Source organism: Sarcophilus harrisii, chromosome 1 (assembly GCF_902635505.1).
Source record: "Sarcophilus harrisii chromosome 1, mSarHar1.11, whole genome shotgun sequence".
Lineage (NCBI taxonomy): Eukaryota > Metazoa > Chordata > Mammalia > Dasyuromorphia > Dasyuridae > Sarcophilus > Sarcophilus harrisii.
This window is the reverse complement of record NC_045426.1, coordinates 230286200-230312721: the sequence shown is the minus strand read 5'-3', so window position 1 is coordinate 230312721 and position 26522 is coordinate 230286200. Positions and strand designations below refer to the sequence as shown.

Below are 26522 nucleotides of genomic sequence, written 5' to 3'. Positions count from 1 at the left end.
GGAAATAAAGGAAGGTTAGGTGAATTTTCCTGAAGAATTCTCTTTCCTAGTCCTTATATTTCTTTTTCTTTCCCTTGGGAATGTTGGGTTTCTGCTTAAAAATCCTAGTCTATTAAATACAGCTTCTTTCTACTGAGCATCTATGATAAACTGGGTTCTGAGTCACTATTCTATGTATAGTGCTATGGGTTCAGATATTTTTGTGTGTCAAGTTAACTGATTTAAATAGGGATAAAATACAATACATGCCTTTGGCCAGACTGGTACTGTGAGGTCCCACCATTACATACTTCCGTACTTATTCTAGTCCTTAGGATTCTAATTGAACATGAACACCAATTCCTAAGGACTTGAGAAGTCTATCTCTCTTCCTACTGAGGCCCTCCCACTTTCCACCCGGTACCTTAGTTTCACACACACTCTCTCACACCATATTGCACTGGAATATTATTTATTTTTTTTTTCTTGGCAAAAGTCAAGTGCTACATTTTTAAAAACAGAAAATCCCAAACAATCAAATGCATTACCCATCACAGAAGAGGGTCAGGCAACAGTACAAAATACCGTACTTGATCTTTTTTTTTTTTTTTTTTTTTTTTGGTTACATGTATTTTTTTCCTTTAAAGTGATAGAAGTTCTTTGAGAACTAAGTAATTTACAGCCTGTAGTTTAATACTAGGAGAAAAAACAAATTAAGACAGGTAAAGATTTGTAGCATCTAGCATTTTGCTTAATTCCCTGTTGATAGCACCTATTTCTCTAGGTTACAAAGTGAGAATTCCACAACCATTTTAATGGTGTTTCTGTCATATATCATGAAGTCAAGTGCAGACTTTTAAGCAAATAACTTCATCTTCCAAGCTCCCTGGGCACAGCACAATGCATCTCTACATAGCTTCCTCTCATCAACTTGTTTGATTGAGGGAGAAAAGGGAGATGACAGTTCTTATTCTCAGGGAAGTGTTTCTGGCAATTAATTGGAATAAGTGCTCAAAGGAAAAGAGGAAATCATCAAATCAAGGGAACAGACGTTGTTTGCAACATGATGAGTGTAAGAGCAGGGAACAACAGGATTATATGGCAAGTTTGTCACTGCTACATTCAAAAAACTTGGAGCCCAAACATACAAATTGTTAAGGTGGGGGAATGGAATAGGAAGAATGTTCCTATTTACTAATTACATCAATGCTGCTACATGCACAACACTGCTGGCCTGCTCCTCTGACCCAGGCAAGGATGAGGAGCACTCAAATGAGTAAGACCTCAGCCATGGGATTCTGGGGCCAACACCCTCCCCCACCACACCAAAAGACTAATATTAAAACACACTAGGTACACACTACACACAGATACTCAGTCCCCATCCCCAGACTGAACTTGCTTCTGAAGGGAAATTGAAACCAAACCAAACCAAACCCATCAAGGTAATTAGAAGAGGGAAGGAAAAAAAAATGAGGAGTTTCCCCAAAGCCAAAGGAGACCCCAGGTTCCTTTGGCTGGCTGCAGGTCCCTAATTTGGATTTTTTTTGGAAAGGGAGGAAAGAGGACAGCTATCAGGAGATAGGGAAATATGGCATAATCCAGTACATTAAACTTCTACCCCTTTTCTAAAAGCTCCATCAGAGGCCTTGACATTCTAGAGAAGCAAGAGCAGGCCAAGGGAATGGGAAGTGATACGTGGGCAGAAGCCTTCTCCTTAGGGAGTCATAGGGATAAGAGGAAGGGAAAGGAAAGAAAGCTTTTACCCCCCTGGAAACCTTAGAGGATAGGGGAACCCCAGGAAGGGAGACCCTGACATAGGGCCCCAGGGGATACCTACAAGCTTTCTCAATGGTTTTTCTGGGTGATGGGTTTTTTTCTGTTTTTGTATACAGTGTCATTAGACTTGTACTTTAAAAAATAAGATAAAACCAGTCCCAAAGCTGGATTCTGTGGATAAAGTAGTTTCTTTTATAAATATTTTAATTACAAGTAATCCTCACTCCATGTAATTTCAATGACACACATAGTACCTGTGCGCACACACACCCACACACACACCCACACACACACACAGCCCCCAAACTTTCACAGAAAGTCTGACAGCAACCACATAAGTATAAAGGAATCCTACCTCACAACAGCAAAGTAGGGATGAGTATGACTGTGTCAGCCTAAAGCAGAAGCCAAATAGGGGAAAGTGTGTGTCTCTTAAAAAGGAAATACAATATGGGATTAACAAAAAAATCCTTTGGATAAGAAGCAAATAAAAAGCCAAAAAAAAGTTTTAAAGCAAAATTCTGATTGCCAAAGGGGAAAAAAAAAGAAAAAGCCACTTTAGACCAACGTACGGAGCCTGTGTCAAATGCCCAAGTCAAAAGCAAATTCTGGTGTTCCAATAAGACAAGGGCATCACACAATTGAAAAATGAAAAGAAGAAACAAGGAAACTGAAGATGGAAGTTAGTGTAAATCTCTGCATTTCAGAAGAGTTATTCATTAGCTCCAGAGCCCGGCATAGTTCCCATGGAGCCCTGAAGGAAGGGGACCTCCTGCCACAAAGAGTTTCGTTCCAGACGAGTCGTAGCAGTGGGTGTAAACAGCATTGGGGAAGAAATCAATGTCTGAAAAATAATTCCTCCAAGTTTCATCATGATTCTGTTGGGAAAAGGAAGAGAAAAAGCGGTCTGTTAGCTCCTTTATGCTTTGGTAAGGAAAGGAAAGTCACAGGAGATGTATCATTTTACAATCACAAGTGGAGACAGAAGACTTGGGCTCAGAAGAACGAATCTATGCCACCTGGACACAGGAATATAAATCCCATTCTACTCTGGTTAGGACATGGGTACAAAAATTCAAATGATGGGGCCAATCTATATTAATATTTTACAGCAATATTCAGAATATCTGGCCCTGGGTAAAACATTTAATTTCTCTAAGATTTAATCTTTCCCATATTTATAAAATGGAGATGACAATTTCCACACCTTCCTTGATCACAAATTTGAAAAGGTAAATCAGAGAATAAAGATGAAGGGGTCTAACTCACCTATTTGCTCTTATGTGAAATATAGCCAAAGCATTCAAAAAAGGGAGCTACTTTATTGACTCTTCCCAGGCCTCCCCCCAGTCCAGTTTCCCCCAAATGGAAGGCTCACTCACCAGCCAGCCTTTGCCAGTAGTCAGCTTCAGATTTTCCCCTGCGAGCTTGGGCTTGGACCCATAGCAGGATAAGTGCTTCTCTTCTAGAAACCTCTGGGCCCGGATGTCGTAAAACAACAGGGAGCCCTGCCCTGTGCCCACAGTGATGATGTGCTCGTAGAAGCTCACTGAACGGATGCCTGGGGTCAGGGGAGAGGAGAGTGATCAGAGAGATAAGGAATCATCTTCAAACATGCTGCTGAAAACCTATGTTGATTTTCTCTTGCCTGTTGTATCAAATCTGATATCTTATAATGTGGCATTCTGAGACCATCAGAATGTGCCACTGAGTCAGTTCTAAAGGCCATCCAGCCAATGATGATGCTTCTAATGGGAAACCAAAGGATACTATGTTAAAGAGAATAATGACAGAGACTCTTAAAAAAAAAGTCTCAAAATACAAGTTCCAGGCACAGCTTTAACTTTCCTTAATAACTCTTGAATGGTGGATGAGACCCCTAAGTCCTTAAATCTATATGGTTTCAGGTTTATGAATCACTGCATAAAGCTGATTTTTAATTGCCACAAACTGATTGTCATCACGTTTCTAGGGAGTTATGAATATAAACCAATGAAACTGATTTCTAAAAACAGAGCTTATACATTACTTAAATGAGTATTCTTTAAAAGCATTACTTCTGGAAGGTTAATCATTTATATATCTATTCCAGATATATCTATTATATATCTATTCCTAGTCACAACATTTTTTGGAACTATTCTTTGGGAACTGCTTAGGAGTTCACTTACAAGTCAGGTAGCAAAATCAGATATAAAGATTATGCCTTTTTATTTTTTTAAAAATAATAACAAAAAGGTATTCTCTAGCTCAATTCCCCATTTTGTACAGCAGATAGGGCTATAAATGACTCACAACATTTAGTTAAAAACTGAACACTGTTTCAGATTTGCTGCTACTGAAGTTATTCAGAAGGTTGCCTTCAAAGTCAATTTCCAGTCAGAAAGGTCCCGACTAAGGGCAATAACACTAAATGTAACACTAAGTCTGTGGTCTTCCAAGGAATCAACAAGGGAATTACCTAGATAAAAAAGTTCAACAACAACCCTACAATGACATCACTGTCACACCTCATCTTATATTACATTTTTCATTTAACAATTATTTAATAAATGGCAACCATGTATAAGACATTAAAGAATTAGTACTGAGATACAAAGACAGAAAAAGTCATAATTCCTGACAAGAAATTTACAAATGATTTTTATGATTTGCCATGGCTAAGAATTTATCACCTAGCAGGCCAGATTACTACTGATAAAGCTACTGATACTAAGCTATGCTGGTCCTTATACAACCAACTTAAATCTATTTCTGTGATCACAGGGAAGAAAAATATATAAACAAAGACTAAAATAAAAGGCAATATATAATAAGTGCTGTCAATTATCCTACAAAGCTTAGACTGAGGAGAATACTGATGAATTCAATAAATTCAAGAAGGCTTATAGGATATTAACATTTGAATTGGGTCTTGAAGGTGGAATTTTTAGCAGCTAGAGATGAAAAATAAGGGCATTTATCAGGTAGATGAAATTGCATGAGCCAAAGCACAGAACTAGAGAAACATAAAAAGGGTTTTGGGAAAAATCCAGTCTGGCTACCATGAATAAGTACAAAGAAAAGGCAGGAGATCAAGGCTAGAAAGGAAATTTGGGATCATTTTGTGGAAACCTTTAAATATCAATGTGTACAAGAATGAGATCAACCACAGGTATGAATAGAAAATAAATAGAAGTGATGAAGGAAGGGGGAAAAAAAAGCAAGGAAATGGGACATATCAAAGAGAATTCTCAGGTTTTCAGTCTGGGTAACAGAGAATAGTGGTACCATTGACAGGAGGAAATCAGGAAAGAGAGATGATTTTATGGAAAAAATAAGTTTGGGTTTTAAATAAATTGAAGTTCAGATGCCACATGGATATAAAAAGTAGAAATGTACTTGAAAATGTGAGATTGACAAGCCATTCTCCAATTGATAAATGGTCAAAGGATATGAATAGACAATTTTCAGATTATGAAATTGAAACTATTACCACTCATATGAAAGGTTCCAAATCACTATTGATCAGAGAAATGCAAATTAAGACAACTCTGAGATACCACTACACACCTCTCAGATTGGCTAAGATGACAGGAAAAAATAATGATGAATGTTGGAGGGGATGCGGGAAAACTGGGACACTGATACATTGTTAGTGGAGTTGTGAACGAATCCAACCATTTTGGAGAGCAATCTAGAATTATGCCCAAAAAGTTATCAAACTGTGCATACCCTTTGACCCAGCAGTGCTACTACTGGGCTTATATCCCAAAGAGATACTACAGAAAGGAAAGGGATCTGTATGTACCAAAATGTTTGTGACAGCCCTGTTTGTAGTGGCTAGAAACTGGAAAATGAATGGATGCCTATCAATTGGAGAATGGCTGAACAAATTGTGGTACATGAATGTTATGGAATATTATTGTTCTGTAAGAAATGACCAGCAGGATGAATACAGAGAGGATTGGAGCGACTTAACATGAACTGATGCTGAGTGAAATGAGCAGAACCAGAAGATCATTATATACATCAGCAATGATACTGTATGAAGATGTATTCTGATGGAAGTGGATTTCTTTGACAAAGAGACCTAACTCAGTTTCAATTGATCAATGATGGACAGAAGTAGCTACACCTAAAGAAAGAACACTGGGAAATGAATGTAAACTGTTTGCATTTTTGTTTTTCTTCCCGGGTTATTTCTATCTTCTGAAATCCAATTCTCCCTGTGCAACAAGAGAACTGTTTGGTTCTGCACACATATATTGTATCTAGGATATACTGAGACATATTTAACATATATAGGACTGCTTGCCATCTAGGGGAGGGGGTGGAGGGAGAGAGAGGAAAAATCGGAACAGAAGTGAGTGCAAGGGATAATGTTGTAAAAAACTACCCTGGCATGGGTTCTGTCAATAAAAAGTTATTATAATAAAAAAAAAGTGAGATTGAAACCTGGAAGATGGTTTACTGAAAGATTGATTTATCTTGGGACTTATCCACTAAGGGGGCAATGAAGTTATAGGTATGGATAAAATTAAAGTAGAAAAGACAGAATTTTGGCACTCATAATTTTCAAAATGTAACAAACTGAATGAATTCTCCTCTATTAGCAAGATGATTATCCAGCTTCTATTTGAACACTTGTTCAAATGACAGAATTTGCTAGGTAATATAATAAAATTGATAGTAAAAATAATCCATTTACATAATGCTTTAAAGTTTGCAAAATGCTTTACATACAAAACCACCTCATGTACACTGCTGGACAACTCTGACTATTAGACTAGAGTCCATGATAATCCAAGTTCATATGTACAAGGTAAAAACAGCATAGTATAATAGAAAAATGCTAGACTTAAAGTTAGAAGACAACATAAATTCAAATTCTGATTCTGACATTAATCTGCTTTGAGTTGCTGGGCAAGTCCCAACCTCTCAGCTTTATGTTCCCTATTTGTAAAATGGGGATAAATACCTGTGTAATACACTTCATAGAATGGTTTGGAAAAAAACCCTTTGCATACTCAATATGTGAGTCCCTCTGAAGCACAGAGGTTGGTGCAAGGCTAAGTTATTGTTTGTGGTTCTGTTTCTAAATTTTTTCCAGATAATATTCAGAATCGGGTATTAATAACTGATGACTGTATCAAAACACACAACGCTGAAGTCTTCTGATATAGCAACAATTATGGATTCCCTTTCTGGGCTGTATCTATTATCGTATAAACTACCATCACTACATATTATAACACTTCAAAGAATCTCAAGTTGGAAGAGACACTTTGGAAATCATCTCTCTAATCTTCTGTAGTTTTCCAGATCACCCGATAATTATGTTTATGTCTTCTGTTATACACTAAAATACCTGGTTTGTGAAGATTGAAAGAGTCCTATTTCCCCATGAAACCTAAGATTTAAGACTGAGCAAATCAAAATTAAAAAGATGGGTTAAAAAAAAAAAAAAAGATGGGTTAATCCAAAGGGGAGGAAACTGTGAGAAAGGATAAAAATATAATGTTTGTGTTTTCAGATAAAGATCAGGATTATAAAAATAATAAACTAGCCTTTCAGGCAGTCAGAAGTAGGAAAGTTCAGCTAAAGTGGATGTTGGGGTGGAGGGAGGGAGTGAAATCTGGGGGAATTGGGCAAATTGGACTCAACTAGAGCTAATACAAAGCATATATATGTTCCAATAAGCAAAGTTTGAAAATTGTGCCCTTTGTATTTTACTGTCCAGTTGAGGCTTTAAGCTTTCCCTGCTAGGTGACTTAATATCACAAAATAAGAACCTTTATACTATAGAGAGAAAATTTTTCTGGCATTGAAAAATGCAAATTTTTCTTTCTCTTCTGTCATCCTTGGCCTCATATCACAGACTTACATTCTCCTTTATCTATATGCATTATTCTATGAATAAACTTTCCTTTCCTCTTTGAATCTTTCACCTCACAAACTAGCTCTTAATACTAGTGGAAGCCTGGCTTCCCTCTGAAGATACCATCGAACTCTTCCCTACAATATGATTTTATTAACTAGTCCAAAGCTCTTGCTGAGCAGCTTGGTGGTATAGTGTCGAGAGTGCAGAACCTGGAGTCAGGAAGACTCATTTCCTGAGTTCAAATTTGCCTTCAGACACTTACCAGCTATAGGACCCTTAGCAAGTCATTCAATCCTGTTTGCCCTAAGTTTCCATAACTGTTAAAATGAGCTGAATGACGATGGAAATGGTAAACCACTCCAGTATCTTTGCCAAGAAAATCCTAAATGGAGGTCATGAAGTTGGACACAACTGGAAACAACTCAATAACAACCAAAAAACCCCCCAAAAAATCAAAAACAACAACAAAAAAACTATTGTGGCTATCATTGATTTATCCAATTCCAGAATACCTTTGAACTTTTCTTTAATTACTTTACCATGCAACTAAAAGTTTTCCTCTTTATTCTAACTCTTGTTATTCTCCTTGGTGACTTGATCATGAATTTGTGCTGAAGACAATAATAGCCTGGCTTCTCCATCAGGCACCCATGATCTCTAGCTGCACTCCATTTTAGCCACTCATAAGGGCAAGTTATCCACTTCAGGTCCTTAAAGTCTTATTAAAGTTCCTTCTCTGATCATTACCTCTTACACTTTTACCTTTCCCAGAAGCTCATTCCTGAACTTGTTCTCTGTCCAAACCCTTTTTGACTTTATTTCTCACTCTTAAGGCCTGACTTCTAGTTAGCTATCTCCACAAAGCACTGAGTTCCCTGCCCCAGTATACCTGGGCTATTTCAGGCCTTTTAATACCCAAACTTAGCTCATCCTTTCCAACTTTCTTGAGCCAGTAATAGAAGAAACTAAAATAACCTCTTTCTTGACCAGGTCCACTAAAATTCATTTCTAATAATAGACATAAGAATAATGATAACAGCTAACATTTTTATACAGGCTTTAAAGTTTATAAAACAATTCATATACATCATCTCATTTGATCCTCACAACAATCCTTTAGGGTAGGTACTATTACCTAATTTTTAAGATTTTAAATTTTGAAGAGAAGCAAACAGGTTCAGAGAAGTTCAGTGATCTGTCCAAAGTAATACAGGAGTAAATATTTGAGGTAGGAGGTTCAACCTAAGTCTTCCTGAATCCCATTCTGGCCCTGAATCCCAATCTGACCATCGTTTCAATATATACACTCTGTCAATACTGTTGCATACTTTTATTTATCTCACATCAACTTTCCTGCTCTCATAGCAGCTATTCCAAGTTTTCTCCTGTAGCCTTCAACTCTACTCCATGATCTTAAATCCAAGTGACTAAGATTGATCTTGAAACTCCCTCATCTTCTTTTTATTCATATCTGAGAACCATATCTATTTTTTCTCCTCTGGTATAATCTCGGAGGGTGAAGTGAACTAGTTCCTTGTGAAAAGTATGCCCTCAATCTCAATTTCTGTCTCTGATATTTCAGACCAAATTTCAGAACTATGCTCTGAGCCTGTAATTTATCTAATTTATGTAGTAAGTTTCCTATTACATTTAAGTAACCTGGTCTGAAGACATGCTATCATGTTTCATTTACTGTAAGGTGAGAGACTGGAAATAAGGGAAAGATTATGTTCCTAAGTCTTTAAGCTAAAAAGATGAGATTAGAGTATATCAGTCAAGTACTGTGTCCACACATATAATTTAGGTTATTTTCCTCTTTGATAACACATATCATAACTCTAAGAGTTGAGAAAGACCTGAAAAGGCATAGAAACTAACCGCCTCATTATACAGATAAAGAAACTGAGACAACCTCTGGAGGTAAGTGACTTACTCAAGGTCATAAAAGTAGTGATAGTCAGAGATGGGAACTGCAAATCTTGCCTTCAGAGGCACTGTTCTTTATTCAATATCAAACTATCTTCCTTATCAAGCCTACAGTGAAATTCATCTGCCACTTTTGTGTCTCACAAAGTTTTGAGAAAGCTTCCTACTGTTTTTCCAGTATATCCACCATTTCAGTTTCACTATCCAAAAATTGTGTCATCTGCTATCTTAGAAATTTCACCAGATACTCAATTTTCCAGTGCATTTATAAAAATGCTCATGTATTGCTTCCTAGGGGACTACCACCTCAAAACTGTTAACATTTTTCTGGAGAGAAAATTATCCTTTAATATGATACTTTCCAAAGTTAAGTTCTCTGAACATGAAAAAATTTATCCTATGGTCCTTACAAGTAAGTTAGGATTTCCCCCCTACAATCACCTTTGATGCACAACTTTTGGTGTCATTTTTTTTTTTTTTTTTGTAGTTTATCCCTAGGCTTTAACAATTATTATCATTTACTGACTTAATGGATATAATGTGTGTGACACTCACACACATTATATCCATTAAGTCAGTAAACAGGCTACAAGAAGCATAGATTGCAGAGTCAAAAGGTTATATTTAATTCCAGCTTTTGCTCAAATCATGAGTCCTGTCTTTAACTTTGTTTAAAATTGGTCATATGGATCCTAATTTTAGATTTTCAGTGACTGAAAGGCCAATTAACCTCCAAATTAATCATTCCATGTTTGGCCAGCTATAATTCTTAAGATGTTTATCCTTACATAGAGCCAAAATTTTAGTTCATTAACTTCTTACTACTGGATTTCATTCTATCTTTTGAGGTGAAAAAACAAATCCAATTCCCTTTGCATAAGATCTTTTCAAAGTACTGGAAAAGAGTTATCACTGTGTCCTCTATGTCTTCCTTCCTCTAATTCCCGTATGCCAGAGTTTCAAGTGCTCTTACCATTTTGGTTATCCTCCAGTTTTCCAATATCCCTTCCAAAGGTGGTGCCCAGAACAGTATAGCACTAACAGCCTTGGTCTGACAAGGCCAAAGTACAAAGGGACTAAAACCTCCCTGGCTGGGGATGCACTACCTTTTATCAATTTAGTCTAGACATTACCTCTTTTGATGCCACTTTACAGTGTTGATTTATAGCGAGTTTATAATTTATTAAAATGCCTAGGTCTTTTTCATATGGATATCCAGTGCCATCCTGTATTTGTATGATTTTTAATTTTTTAAAAATACAAATTCAGGATTTTATATTTATCCCTACTAAGTTCTAGCTCAGTTACTTCATTATACAATCCCAGTCTTTGAATCTTAATTTAATTCAATTTATTTAACTATTTCTATCAGCTTCAAGTCATCTGAAATTTTAAAAAATAAACATGCCACTAATGTCATCATCCAAGTCAATGATAAGAACAGGGACAGGGGCAAGTTCCTGGGATAGGATATTCCAACAGGGACCACCATAGAATATGATATCAATCTACTGAATTTATATGGGATATTGGGATGAAGTCTGCTTAGTAAACTCATTCTGAATCCACCTAACTGAGCTATCATCTAGTCCACGTCTCTCCATCTTGTCCACAAGGATATGAGAGACAGGATCAAATGCCTTGCTGAAATCCAGATCTACTGTTTACTGCATTTCCCTTGACAACTAGTATAGTAACCCTGTCAAAAGAGGAAATGGGTTTAGTATGGCATCCCTAGTTCTTAATGAATGCGTACAGGCTTATCACCTATTCCTTAAGAGTTCAGAAATTGTCCTTTCAGTGCCTTGTTCTAGAACTTTTCCTAATTAATATCAAGTTCACTAGTTTGTGTTTTGAAATATTAGAACAATGTTTGCTTGTCTCCATTCCATTGACATATTCCCACTCCACAACTCCCTTTTCTATGTTCTTCAGAACTCTTGAGACTCTAGAGTTTGGCCGTCACACCTGCATGTTACTTCAGTACCTGGTATCTATTTCCAGTCAACCATGGGCACTGTGCTATAGTGCTGACCTCACCAATTTATAAAACTACTAACATCTGAAACAACTTACCTCATACAGGGTTGTTATAACCATCAAATGAGATAACATTTGTAAAAATGTTTTGATAGCTGTAAAATACTATACAAATGTGTGGTAATATTGTACTGCCATTATTGTTTCTAAAATACATTAGATTAGGAAGAGGGAAAATGTGAGAATAATAGAATGGGACGGAAAGACAAAGATAAAAATAGCAGAAAGTGGAGAAGAGAAGACTTGGTTATATTTCACTGAAACTGAGGATATTCTCTGAACAAGAGAGTAGAGGAAGAAGAGGTGTTTATATTACTTGGGGCTTTGAAAACAACAATCAGAAACTGAATTTGTCCTGGTAATCCAGTATCAGTGAGCAGCAATATGGCACAGAGGATAGAGAACTGGCTTCAGAGTTAGGAAGACCCAATTTCAAGTCCACCTTTGACACAAATACAATTGCTGACCCAGAGAAAGCCATTCAAACTGTCAATGTCCAAGGTCACTGTTTAAGATAATACATTGCAGGGTAGGTACAGTTTTGTATTGGTAGAGGGAATTTCCTCACTAGGCACTTCTTATACCAATGAAATCACAGGCCCAATAAAAAAAAAAAAAAAAAAAAAAAAAAAAAAAAGGTCAGTGTCTCAGTTAAGGATGACAACAGTATTTAACCAATACTATTTATTTGTTCTCTGAGGGCAAATACTGAAAACTCACTTACTGGTTGCTAGTTTATAACATGGCCTTGCATATGGCTTTGGATACAATTTACTTAGGATGTTTAGGAGTATACCTCCCCTTGCAGAAGTATATGTTCTCACAGTATAATTCCACCTATTTTACTCACAAAAATAATACATTTCGTGATCTTGAAAACTCAAAACATATCTGCAATATTTCTGCCCAGATGTTTCTTGGCCTTGTGGCTATGCTGGCCAAATAAGATAATGGGCAAAAAGAAGTACATTCAGTTCATTTATATGTGCATGTTGTGAGCAAAACAAGTATGCCCACACTGGAGTTCTCACCACTGCCTCGTTCTCTGGAGCAGACTGATTTAACATTGTGTGACGGTTGTCGTGGGTCCAAGAAGGAAACATGAGCTTGGGAGCCCACTGCATACACAGACCACTCATGGCCATAGGCCAAACACACATTCTCACGACAGTATGGCAGCTTGATGGACAGGAGCTGAAAACCAACAGAAAGAGGATGAGCATATGACAAGGAAGTGGCAGACAACAACCCCCGACCCTAGCATCTTCAAAAGCCAAGATGATCAACAGGTAAAAATATAAACTATCAATGAAATAAACCTATAAATATTCTTTCTTCTGGGTCTCTAGAAAACCACTCCTCAGAGTTGCCAGAAGAAAAAGCATTCTTATCTTTAAGAAATTAAAATAATTGAATATTGTTGAAAATAAAGCAGGAAAGAAAATAATCCTTAAATCCAAGAATCAGAGGATAGTTTAGAAGAACCTGCTTTTCTGCTCAAACAGAGCCACCTTTCTCCTCATTATGGAATAAATGCAGCAATCATTACCTTTGACCAAGTCATTCCATTTAATAGAATTGCTAGCATAAGCTAGACTACAGAAAACAAATCAAAAGGGCAATGTATGCATGAGAGGATGAGAGGGTAAACTATTCTATCTCTTTTACTCTCTAATAAGAAACTCATTGAAATCTCGTTAGATTCATTCATTCATCCACATACAAATTTTTACTGAGTACTTATGTGAAGCACAGTGCTAGCATCTTAAAAAACAAAATCTTGTAAACTTAGGAGGACAAAAAGTGCTTTCTGAAGTGCTGCTTCCTTGTAAGAAATAATTACAACACAGAAGAATTTCAAATATAAGTAAATAGAATTTAATATTTTCAATTCAAATTGCATGTGAACTGAATCCATCTTTCCATCGACTTACACAATCATTTCAGAGATTCTTTATCTTTATATATATATGATTGATAGTCACTTGCCAATGGCTAACACCATTAATTAATTAATTTTATTTGCCCCTACCCCCCAATCTTAATAAAGTAGTTAGCTATTTATAAACACTTAAATAAATAAGGGCTACTATTTAAAAGAATACAGCAATGAAACTTTTTGTAATATTAAAAATTACCTTCTAATTGAACTATCTAAATATCTAGGATTGTCAAAAAGGAGGATACATTTGGATTCTAATGATACAAGAATTAAATTCAAGGGGTTTCTCTGATTTCCTCAAGTTTAGTTGTGGGCAAAAAGGGACTCAAGTTTTCCATAATTGAGTATCTCATAATTGTTTAGTAGACTAGGAAAAAAGTCATGGAGTATCATGACACAAAAGTTAACGAATTTCATGCAAACTCACAAAAGAAGTACTATGCTCACACCTTAGAGAGTGTATGTTCTGCTTTCCAGAGATGAAAGTAGCCATCAAGTGACACTGCTCCAAGCTCCTAAAAGAAAAAATCGAGAAACAGATTAAATATGCCTCATGTTTCACAGTCATTAAAAGCAGAACTGCATGGATAGTGCCTAGAAATAGGCAGTTTCCCATTCTGGTCTTTCCACCTATCTCACCTTACTAAGATCCTTATTTCACTGTGGAGGTAATGTGGTATAGGAGAAAGGGTGGGATTATAGAAGTCAAGAAAAAAATGAACTGGAATCACAGATCTGTGACTATGGGCAAAAATGCCTTTATCTCTAAGTATCATTTTTCTCATTTGGAAAAAAAAGATATCAATAATTCTGTATTTAATAATGTTATATATAACAATTATTTTATATTATATAAATAATAGAACCACTCTGTTAGGGTAGGGTAAAAACATTTTGTAAACTTTAGAGTGCTATAGAAATATAAATTATTATAAAATTATATTATTACTAACTGCTTGATGCCCACTTTTGGAGATATTTGTTCTTATGATTCTTCTATAGCTCAAGTTACCTCCACCTTATTTCACACTTCTAATTTAGAATATCCAACTCAATTTTAGAAAGTAATTGGATAAGGAAGCAAAATATATGCAAGTGACTGCTTTTAGGGTCATAGTAATAAAAATATTAATGTGAAAATATGTCCAAGAATAGAATATAGTACCTGTGGGAGTCTATGTCCACAGCAGATAAATAAACAAGACAAGCATGTACTTGTGCATATACATAAATAAGGCCAAGGGACTCGGGGAAAACAGGCATAAACCAAATATAAAATATCTAAGGCATGGATTGTCTCAGGTAAATAAGAGAGGTACCAATAGAAGTCTTATCTGCTGACTACAAGTTCAATTGCTCCCACCTTTTTAGGCCAGACTCACAACCTTGTTATTGTTTCTGGCAAATATTTTTCTCTACTTTAGGGAGAAAGAACCAAATTGGGCACTGTTGAGATCCAGAAACACTTACATTACTTGATTAGTATTGACTTAAATCCAAGATGTAGACACATCTTCATCATGGAAAAGTTACTAAAGCCTACTTCTAATCTTGTTCACTGAAAGCTCAGAAATAAAGAAAATATTTTCTAAGATGTCTAAAAAAGCAGACTCCAGTAATCAAATTCCTTGATAGTACAGAAATCTTCCTGTGGTTTGTTCCTGTGTATACTCCTCAGACCCTTGGACCCAGCATCAGGTACATGCACATATACTTACTTTGTTTTTATTATTGAAGGCCAGAGCCCGGACCTTGCAATTGTCAGGATTAGTATTCTCTTTAGGGATGTCTTTTAGGGCTCTATGTGTGATGTGAGCATACATAGGAACTCGGGATACATTGTGCCTGGCATCACTTTTGGTTAACACATCTTCTGTTACCTCCCAAAGCCCCATGGAACCATCTCGTGAGCCTGCAGAAGAAACAAGTAATCAGTTTGGACAAACACAAAGCACTGATGAAGCTTTCTCATAACAAAACAGTAGGTTTCATTAGTGCAGTTTTGCATAAATTAGGACAATTTGCTATTCCTCACGTAGATAAGATGTTTCCCTTCTTTTAAGAGATTTTGAGATAGAGTGGATAGAATGCTGAACATCTGAACAAGCCAAGAATCCCTGGATTCAACTCACATCTCAGATACTTCCTAGTTCTGTGACCCTGTGACCTAGTTCTGTGCTTAATGCACAAATCAACTCTGTGAATTAGTTTTTTCTTTTGCAAAATGAGGTGTTAATTCCATAGCTTTTATAATGTCTTACAATTGTAAAAAACTTTCTCTTCTCACACTCACTGAAATCCTACTAAAAATTAGTTACAGACTAGAGGGGGAAAAAGCATCTTTTTAATTTGTGTTATTATACAGGTCTGATTTCCTGTCTGTTTTTCCTTCAAGCCATGAATCTGTGGTAATTATTATAAAGGACTACCCTGGTCTAAATAAGGAACCCCCAAAGAGAAAGCCTTTTTTGTTTTGAGTTTTATCCACTGTTCTATCATATGAATTGATGGTAGAGATTAATCCGAAAGGCCTCACTTCTAAAAGCCCTTAGCAGAAGAGACCAGGAATACCTATAAAACACAAAGTTGATGTGGAAGAGAAGAGTTAGATGTGGGATAGAGAAGATAAAAAACAGTCTCTGAGGGAAGTGCTAGAAGTTTTAATTCACTTCCATTTTTAGAGCCTCATTTCTAGTCACAGGTATCATAAAGAAAAGCAATCAGCTTTGAGTCACGAGGCCTCAGTGTCAATCCTGATTGAGACTTGTTCTTGGGTACAAGTCACAATCTCTCTGATCCTCAGCTTTTCATCTGTATAAAGGAGATGATTTTAAGTAGTAAGTTACCTAACAGATACTGCCAAGAAAAAACTATAAATTATAATTTGTATTATGAGGGTGAGTTGCTTGATAACAAAATACCTTGCATTTTAATAATTGCATTAAGAAATTGCTTTTGAAATAAAAGGCTTTTATCTCAAGAAATTTATTTTTAATAGAGCTTAAAACAGCTAAGCCCAGGGATGGGGTATAGGAAAATGTAAAGATTTAGTTCCATTTTTATTGCTTTTAAAAGTATTACCTTTTTCATAGAAAGGGACCACATCTGACTCACCTCTGAAAGATCATTTGGTTTAGATTATTTTTCCAGTTGCTGGAATGGATACACGTTCATTTTTCTCACTTAAGACCCATTTATGACCATCAGTAGAGTAACTAAATGGATTTAGTGTTACAGTTTTGCTTTATTCCATGGTCATGAAATGCCTTCCAATGCGGTAAAATGTAAATGGTAAAAGTAAATCCTTCTCTTTTTGCTTATCTATTCTTTTTCAGTTTTTGCTGATATCTTCCATCCTCTCCTTAAACTTTGGTTTCCTAAAGCTCAAGCCCTGGGCTCTCTTCTTTCTGTATATTCTCTCTTGTTCATCTTATCAGCTATATCCAGATGATTCACCAAACAATTCAGGCAACCCTAACCTCTATCCTGAATTTCAATCTTGCATAAACCAATTGACTGCTAAATATTTCTAATTAGACAGTGGGATTTCAAACTCTATATGACCAAGCTGAACTCATGTTCTTTACTAAACTGGATACTCCCCAAAATTTTCCTATTTCTGTAACAGTATTTATCATCCTTCCACCTATCTGCTTTCATAACCTTAGATGTAAATTTGACTCTTCTTTTTTGTTTGTCCCCCTGAACATTCAGTTGCCAAGCTTGATGGAAGTGTTGATCCCAAATTCTTTATATCTACCTCCTTTCTCATACTCACATAGCTTGAACATAGTTCAGATTTTTGGACTATTGCAATATAGCTTCCTAATTACTACCTTGGTTCTAGTCTCTCAAACCCTTACTCAAATCTATCCAAATATAGTTGCCAAAATAGTTTTTCTAAGGCATGGGTCTTGACTGCTTCATCTTCTACTTCTTACTGGCATTCTCTTGCCTTTTGGCAGTCTCACCAGCTTGCTATTTAAAGATCTCTATGATCTGGCTCCAATCTACCTTTTTGAATGAATTTCAAATTATTCCTCTCCCTTAACACTATGTTCCAATTTAAGAGGCTTACTAGGTATTTTGTAAACTCTGAACACCATCTCCTATTTTCCATATATTTTTATACTGTTTCCTATGCATGCATGTATTCCCCTGCTCCTACCTCTACTTTTTGGACTTTATATTTATTCAAAGACTAACTCAAGAACTATTCCCTATATAAGGTATACTCAACTTCCCAGTTAGAGATCTTTACCTTCTCAAAATAACATGCTTTTATTCAATTTCCCACAAATAGTAAATCTCCAATAAAGCCCTTGAGGTCAAAGAGTATTTAATTTTTATCTTTATTTTCTTAGTGTGCAGCACAATACTCCCCATAGAGAATTTCAAACAATCACTTGACAAGAACTTTATAGCAAAACTGCCACATGGCAACATTGTTTCTAGTCATTGTCTTATGTCTTTGTATCTTCAAACAGGACTTGACCTAACGGGGTTACATTCTATTGGACGAGAGAAACAACATACACATGTAAGTATATATAAAATAGGGTTAGATAAAGATAAAAGCTCCATTAAGCTTGGCAACTGAATGTTCAGGGATAAAGAAAAAAGAAGAGTCAAAGTTAAATCTAAGGTTATGAAAGGTAGGTGGAAGGATGATTAATACTGTTACACAGGGTCACACAGCTAGGAAGTGTTAAGTGTCTGACACCAGATTTGAACTCAGGTTCTCCTAACTTCAGGGCTGGTGCTTTATCCACTGCGCCACCAGCTGCTCACTGAAAAGTCTTAAAATACCAAACAAAGATGCTTGTATTTGACGTTAAAGGTTAAGAATTAGGTACTGAAGTTTATTGAGTAAGAGAATGGCATGGTTAGATCAATGTTTAGTGGGAGACTTGAATCCAAGTGAGGACCTGAATAAGGGTCATGAGCTAGTAATTAGAGAGACCAGGATATCTGTGAGAGGTATTGTGGAGGCAGAATCAGAAAGACTTGGAAGCTGAGTGGCTATGTAGGGTGAAAAAGAATGAGGAGCTGAGGACATCTTGAGAGTTGTAAATCTGATATTCAGGCAGCATGTCATTTTCCTTCCTTAGTGATAAAGACAATGTAATTCACTTCCTAGTCATCTTAAATATCATCCTTAACACCTAGATTTGTAAGGGACACAGGAAGACAAATAATATTTAAGAAAAATGTTGCATCTCAATAACTCAGCCCTTGATAGGTCCTAGCCTCAGGTAGGATCCCAAAAGAAATGAAGTACTCTTGTATTTGTGTCTATAATTCTTAGCAATCTGGTATAGAACTAGTTTAATGGTTACTGCCAAGCTCAAATGAAAATGTTGCTTTTGGCTAAAAAAAATTTATGTGGGATTGTGGACAGAAAGATAAAATTCAAAGGATCCTTTATTTTACTTTTTTGAGCCTGCTGCTGGCAATATTAAAATAAATACTTGATTAAAACATTTTCTCTACAACATCTTCTCTCCTATATTTAAATCCATAAAAAAAAAAATTCTACAGTTTCCTGAAATAAAAATCTTGTCATACAACCAAGGAAAAGAATAAAGAACTGATCCAAGGGAAATCTTATTTCCAACCTCATTGCACCTTTTTCCTTCTTCCTAGCCAATCCCATTCTGAGTTCCAGCTAGGCCAGCCTTTTTCCTGTTCCTCACTGACAGTGCTCCAGTCCCTATCTCTTAGCTTTGCACTGACTACCCAATATGATAAGAATGTACTCTCTCTCACCTCTACTTCAAAGAATCCTGCAAAAAAAAAAAAAAAATCCTCTTCAAAATGCAGTCAAGCATCACCTTTTGCATGAAGTCTTCCTTGATCCTTTCAGATACTAGTACCTCTCTCTCTCTCAAACCACCTTGTATTTAGAAATTTTGTGTTTATTTGTACTTATTACTTTTATTTTTTTGTGTATATTTGTCATAGGAGCTTGTAGCCATTAAAATGTAAATGCCTTATAAGCAAGGATTATTTTACTCATTGTTTTACTATCATATGGCATATAATAAATATTTAATAAGCACTTGTTGATTATTAATCATGCAAATCTTCTAGTCCCTATTCCTTTATGTTCTTTGTTGCACTGATAATAAAGATAACTCTAAGGAGATGACTTAGATAACTCTAAGGAGAATATACAGAATATATTCTATTATTTTATTTAGGCCTCTAAGCCCTTTTGAATTAAGCATTCTTGGTTCTGTAGTTTCTGTCAAAATTACAGAATTATGTGACTAAGAATTGTGTGATGGGAATCTCTTAACCAGAAAGCTTTATACAACATTGAAATCATCTTAGAATATGATAACTTTACCAGAAACTGCCATGGTATCACTGATCCATGCAATAGAGAATATCCAATCCTTGTGTCCATCCTTGAAGTAGGGGAGAGAAGAAAAAAGAAATCATTAAGAAGGTAAGGCTCATCACATTGATTCCATAATTTTGAGTCTGTGAATCAGCAAAAGAAAACCTACAAATCAATCTGCTAAAATGGTAACTATGATCTATCCCAAAACTTATTTGTAGAAAAAGATAAATGTAATAATATTTTCTATCCAGTGGGGACTGACACAAACATCTCCAGAGATCTAGAGATCGCTCCTGAAGCTGAGAGGAAATCAATTCTCTTCAATAAATGGAATGGGAATCAGTAAATGAGTTCAGCTAACACATTTCAAATCCTTGACTGATTCTCCCTTACATATCGCCAGGAATAGGTTCATGTTTTCCAAGCAAAAACAAACCAAAACACACTGCTTATAGTTTCATCATTCAAAATTAATAATTTAATTTGATCAGACATGTGTGATTCTCAAAACTCTGATCAGTGCAGAACCAAATTAAATGTAATCAGGAAATATTTAACAAAAGAAATAAATCCACAGTACAACAAAGATAATAGTAATTTGTGATTTTCTAAGTCACATGAGGCCCAAGAAGATCTATTTCTAGTTGAGTTTGATACCACTAATTTTGACTATCATTATATTTAATAACCATTTCCATTTTTATTAATACTGCAATTGCTTATTTAAAGTAGAAAATTTGTTTTATATATGGATCTTTTATCCCTCAGGAAAAGCAAAGTTAAAAATAGCAAGATTGTTAATAAAAGCTATCATCCCATCTCAATTCTGACATCCCCACATGACCAAGAATCATCTCATCTTCTTCAAGGGATGTTAATACTGTTTCTAGATTTAATTTTTGGTCATTACTTTCTGAAAATCAAGTTATGTTTAAATAAGATGGGATGGGGAACTTTCCAGAAACTTGGTGGAAAGTGGAGGCAGAAGAGGAGCTGCCACTATTCTAGCTCCATGAAAACGAATTTACCCTGCCTAAATCTTGCCTTTTATTCCACTTGCTCCCCCAATACTCAAAATGATTCATAGCTAGTCCCCTTTCAGCCTCCAGACACTAGTATCTCTATAGTGGCCTTAAGCATCACTTCCCAACTATAGAAAAGTAGGAAGAAAGACTTAAGAGGCAGAACTTTTAAAAAAAAAGGCATAAAGGAAGCTCTAGATAAGAATCTAAATGAAGGAGAAAAATTCAAACAGAATTCTCAGCTTATGAAGTACTTTTTTATGCAATAAAAAAAAAATGACAAGTGAAGGATAAATCCTCAACAAGGGTGGTTCTGGTAGAGGCTTTGGTTCTCCAATCAGAATATTAGATATGTTTTTTGGATGAGGAAGGAAACAAAGGAAACAAGTAAAGATTTTGTTTATCACTTGCCAGCAACCTTACAAGATTTATATAATGGTGCAATAAGAAGACTGGATTTTCAAAGAATTTCATTTGTGATAAATGTGAAGGGAGAGATGGCAAGAAAGAAGCTGTACATGACAAATATGAAAATATTTTTAGAAAAATTATAATTTTAACCTACATTGAATTACTTGCTGTCTTGGGGAAGGGGAAAGAAAGGAAGAAAAATTTTGAACACAAAATTTTACAAAGATGAATGTTGAAAACAAACTTTGCATGCATATGGAAAAATAAAATACTATTTAAAAAAAAAAAAAAAGAAAGGAGCTGTAAAATGCTGTCCCCAATGCAGAGGTATTAGACTAGAATGCAAATAAAAATTCATCAGATAGGATCTAAAATGGTTCAGCAAATTCCATCAATTTTCATGAATATCAAGGGTATGGGGAACAAACCATCCCTAAAGATAGATTTAAATGCAGCAATAGAAGGAAAATTGTTCAAGAAAAAAATTATTTTGGAGGTTCAAAATGAGAAGAGGATGAAAGATGGTCAGAAGATAACATTCCAGGACTTAAGCCAGAAGCCATTAACATTTCTTTGGATCAAAAAAACTTTGCTACATTTACATGATGAAGTGAGGATCTTTTCATGTATCTGGATAGCCACTATGTGGCTTTCAAAAATTAACGATCAACTCTTGACAATAAAACTATATCTCACCTTGATTACATTGTCAAACATGGAAACATCAAATGTATGCTAAAGGTATCCTGATTTACTGTTGATTTTATGAAAAGCGGATTCTAATAAACAAATTTTAGGTAAACTTTCCAGATAATGGCTTTCTTTCATCAGATAAAATATCTTTGCTGGAAAAGTTATTGCTTGGAAGAAAAGAAATAGAGAAGATGGATCAAGTAAAACTAGAATTTTGACTCATCTCAAGAAAGAAGAAAACATTAAAATGAAGACTAAAGGTAGCATTTGTAAGGATGATGAATATGAAGTGGTTTTCAGTGTTAAATCTCATAATGGAAGCTAATAAATATTCTTCCTCGCAATGCTGACTTTGAATGCAATACTGAATGAGTGAAAGACTACAACGATCTTAAAGCACTCACTACTTGTTATTGTTCTGTTGTAATATTTAACTATAATGATGTTCTGTTATGTTCATGTTAACAAATAAAATCAATAATATAAAATGCAGATTTTGCAATTTATAATGTTCAGGATTTAAGACAGTTTAACATTATAAATTATTTCCTTATAGTAGTAAAAGAAGCCCCCAAGCATTTTTTTCCATCACTTGTCTTTTTGTTTCAAAGTGTATTTGCAGTGGCTTAGATTGAGGTTTAATTCTTGATTAAATGTACATAAGCATTTAAAATTGTTAACCTCTGAACTTAAAGTTTTTACTGAATTTTAAAAAAAAGTAGTATGCGATGAGACCTTTAAATCAATTCTTACTAACTCAAATATCTCTCAGGATGTTATCTAGGTCTAATTTAAATGTTCAAATGATTAGATTTGGGATTTGATTACACTATTTTCCACCTGGTGCCACTAAATCAGTTCTGAAGGATTAAGTTTACCTGACCTATTAATCCACAGACTACATACAACTTGAACAAGAAAGTTCTGCTTCCTACAGAAACAATAAAGAAAAGAGTTTGGCTTAAGCTTCAGGTGTCACAACATGACTTTTTTTTTTATTAAATAAGGGGGAGGAGAATATAGACAGGGGAAGGGAAGGTTGAAGTTGACTTATTACAAAGAAGATGGAACACCTTTGTTAGACTTAAACTGAAAGAAGAAAACTAGAAAGGCTGCTTAGAGTTAATTGGGAAGAGGTGAAAAAAGAAAAGGGGAAAAATAGTCTTGTAGAACCACAAGGGCCACTAATGAGATCTATCTTTTTGTTCTCACCAAGAAGCAAGGGGACTATAACTTATATTATTAGGCATAGTCAGTATATTATAGGTTATCTTTGCTTAACTCTTTTTCTTGATTACAAGGCAGAGTTTACTTCTAAGGATAGTTGGTGATTTATATAAAAACAAAAGGTGTCAATAAAGCCATGTTTTTTGAAAAAAGATGACCATCTCTCTTTTCTTATGTAGTTCTGCTATTTTCTCTGCGAATTCCATCTACATTGGGAGAGAAAATTGGGGAAACAAAGGGAAGCGGTCTGCCTGTTGGCATTTCTCGTTCAGTCACCCCTTGGCATTTCTTATTCAGTCACAAAAAACTTAAATAATGTAAATTACATTATATGATGGCTGCATCTGTTTAAGAGGGCACAGAAGCAGACCCATGTTTGAACTTAAAAGTTTAACTCTTCTAAAAAATGAAATTCTGGACATTCTTAGGAAAGCTTGGAGACAGAAAATATAATTATTCCTTTATACAAAATCAGAATTCACCTCCACTTAGAATACAATGTTAATTTTGGTTGCTGACAGATAACAGAGTTTGAGAAGGTTCAAAAAAACAACTAGAATGATCCAGGGGTTGAAGGGCTGGATGAGTTTCTTTAGAAGAAACTAAACACTTTAGAATCTTCAATATAGAACAACAAAGGAGAAGATGAACTAAGTCTACAAAGTTATGAATGGTATGAACAATAAATTCTATCCCCAATGCCAAAATTCTAAGAAATAGCAGCCATATCCACCCTCTCTGAAATGGAAACAAATAAATTTATACTTAATAAAAAAAGGAGAAATTACTTAATGAAGTAGGAAGTTAAATCATGGAATTCATTAAACAAATAGTACTGTCTAAAAACACAAAAGATCCAAGATAGGATTCAATCAACTTCAAAATGAGATATTAAAGGAATGTTTAGGGTTATGCTCCAAACACATTTCAATATTCATTCAGACAAATTTTCAGTATCACTTTATGGTTCCTTAAAAAAAATTTTTTTTGCAAGGTAATTGGGATTAAGTGACTTGCTCAGGGTCATACAACTAGGAAGTGTTAAGTGTCTGAGGCTGGATTTGAACCCAGATCCTCCTGAATTCAGGACGAGTGTTTTATCCACTGTGCAATCTAGCTGCCCCATTCTTTATAGTTCCTTAAGTTTAAAAAAAAAAAAATAGGACAAAAGAAAAAAGTCCACAGCCTGAGCTCTACTAAAGTCAAAAATCAACTGATTATTTAGATGATTCTGAGACTGATTGATCCTGTATCATTTTCTTATTGATTCTATTTACAATTAATTAGCTGTGCTCTGTCAAACAGATTAGGGATTAAAAAAAAAGGGAACACTAGAATTTTTTGTCATTGTTGCTGAGCAGTTGGGGTTAAGTGACTTGTCTAGGGTCACACAGCTAGGAAATATTAAGTGTCTGAGGCTGGATTTGAAGTCAGGTCTCTCTGACTTCAGGGCTGGTACTCTATCTACTGTGCCACCTAGCTCCCTGAACACTAGAGTTTTTGAGTAAATGTGATAACTATGTAGATTTCATTATCTACCATCTATTGTAAGAATATACTTCACTCATCTTTTAAATAGCCTGTGTCAAACATGTAACAGTGGGATTCTTGATCCCAAATAAATTACTGTGCAAAATCATACTGAAATCCCCAAGAAAATAATTATATAAGATTATATTGGAGTTACTGGTTTTCAGCAACAACTGGGGCAAATCCTGACTGTTCTAGGCCCATACTAGGTAATTGGAGTTCAATTCTAATACTAGCTACAGGATTAAAAGGTAAGGAAAGATGGATAGAATACCAAAGATCCAAGCTACAGAAAAACCTTAAAAAAATCTGGATCCTTCATTATGTGGCTATTCTATCTTAGACCACATAGAAGGGAAATTATTTTCTAAATTCAGCAAATAGGAACATGATAAATCACACATACATGATTCATTTCCATATCTCTCTTGGACATTTTAAACCAGGTGCAACAATAAACAAATAGGAATGTTTAAATCCAACTCTGATGTTAAAGTCTAGGTAAATGCAAATAAATGATTATCACAATAATTTTTTCTTCTACCCACTATATATGATGTGAAAATCTAAGTAAATTTCACATAGATGATGATCATAATAGTTGTCATTTCTTCCCACTATATATCCTTAGCTACATTTAGAAACAACTTACATCTCCCACACACACAGGATCTAATGTAGGCAGCCGATAGATTGCAAGGCTGTTGGGGTTGTCTCCTCCAGTGGCCAATAGTGTTCTCGAGGGGTTCAGCTCGATGGCATGGATACCACAGCCCTGCTGGGTCACCACTCCAGGTTCTCGATCTTTCAAAATGGGAATCTTGGTGATCTGGCCTGTCTGGACATCGACCACAAACAACTGAAAGAAAAAAATGGGCAGGGAAACACCATAAAAGAATAACTAAGAAGCTGAGTAAATGTTCCATTTTTTTTTCCCAGGGTTGTGGGTTACAGGATTATAGCTGCATTAGAAAGACCTGATGGATGAAATACTTTTAAATATCGTGATACAAACATTTATAACAGATATTTCTGTGGTGGCAAAACACACACACACACCCACACACTTAGAAATCCTTCAATTAGGGAGTGGCTAAACAAATTATGAAGAAAACATGGAAAGACAAGGTAGAGTGAATATACATTACAATACATGTAATATTTAAAAGATATACAACTTAGAGAGGCTTAAAAATTGACCAATGAATATATTGAGACACCATGACTCCAAATGGCCTTATGATAAAACATGTTACCTCTGTCCTGACAGACAGAGGAATCAGGGTGTAAAAGGAGACATATTTTTGGATACAGTCAATGCTGGAATTACTTTTGGTTGATTATGCTTATTTGTTACAAGGGTTTTGTTGTTGCTTAAATTTGAGGAAGAGAGGCGAAGCCAAGATGTCAGAGAGGACACACACTTCTTTCTGAGCTCTCCTACTACCCTCACATTAATTACAAAATTCAGCCTCTGAAATGGTGCTGGACTGGCAGAATCCACAAATATTGGGAGTGCAGCAAATTAGCAGCAGAAGATAATTTCAAAGATCATTAGAAAAGGTCTGTTTGACTGGACCAGAGTCTGGTAGGAGGCCAGGTGCAGGCAGGGAGACCAGAGCACACTAAACAGACAGGGGTGGGGTGTGGTCTCCATGGGGCGGAGAATCTGCAGGGAGAACTCTACCACAGTGTTGGCTACTCTGCCCTGTTTGCAAGCCAGTAGATTAGCAGAGAAGTTATAAAACATTAAACACAAAT

At 35.5% G+C, this 26522-nt stretch overlaps 1 protein-coding gene and 1 pseudogene across 3 annotated transcripts in view; one reads left to right on the top strand and one right to left on the bottom strand.

The window, feature by feature from the left end:
* The window catches only part of DCAF12 (DDB1 and CUL4 associated factor 12), a 120434-nt gene that overhangs the window by 11277 nt on the left and 82635 nt on the right, over positions 1–26522 (bottom strand). For 2 of the 3 annotated variants that reach the window (XM_031937881.1, XM_031937892.1), the window contains exons 3-9: positions 25414–25620; positions 19882–19942; positions 15248–15441; positions 13979–14044; positions 12619–12781; positions 3141–3319; positions 576–2636 (exon numbers count right to left, since the gene is read on the bottom strand). In XM_031937881.1, the coding sequence (XP_031793741.1) occupies positions 2478–2636; positions 3141–3319; positions 12619–12781; positions 13979–14044; positions 15248–15441; positions 19882–19942; positions 25414–25620 (1029 nt within the window). In that variant the 3' untranslated portion in view covers positions 576–2477. Of the gene's footprint in view, positions 1–575; positions 2637–3140; positions 3320–12618; positions 12782–13978; positions 14045–15247; positions 15442–19881; positions 19943–25413; positions 25621–26522 lie in introns of those variants that run through there. The other variant, XR_004229455.1, reaches the window with a different exon arrangement.
* Positions 21565–22250, top strand: LOC111719305 (annotated as a pseudogene).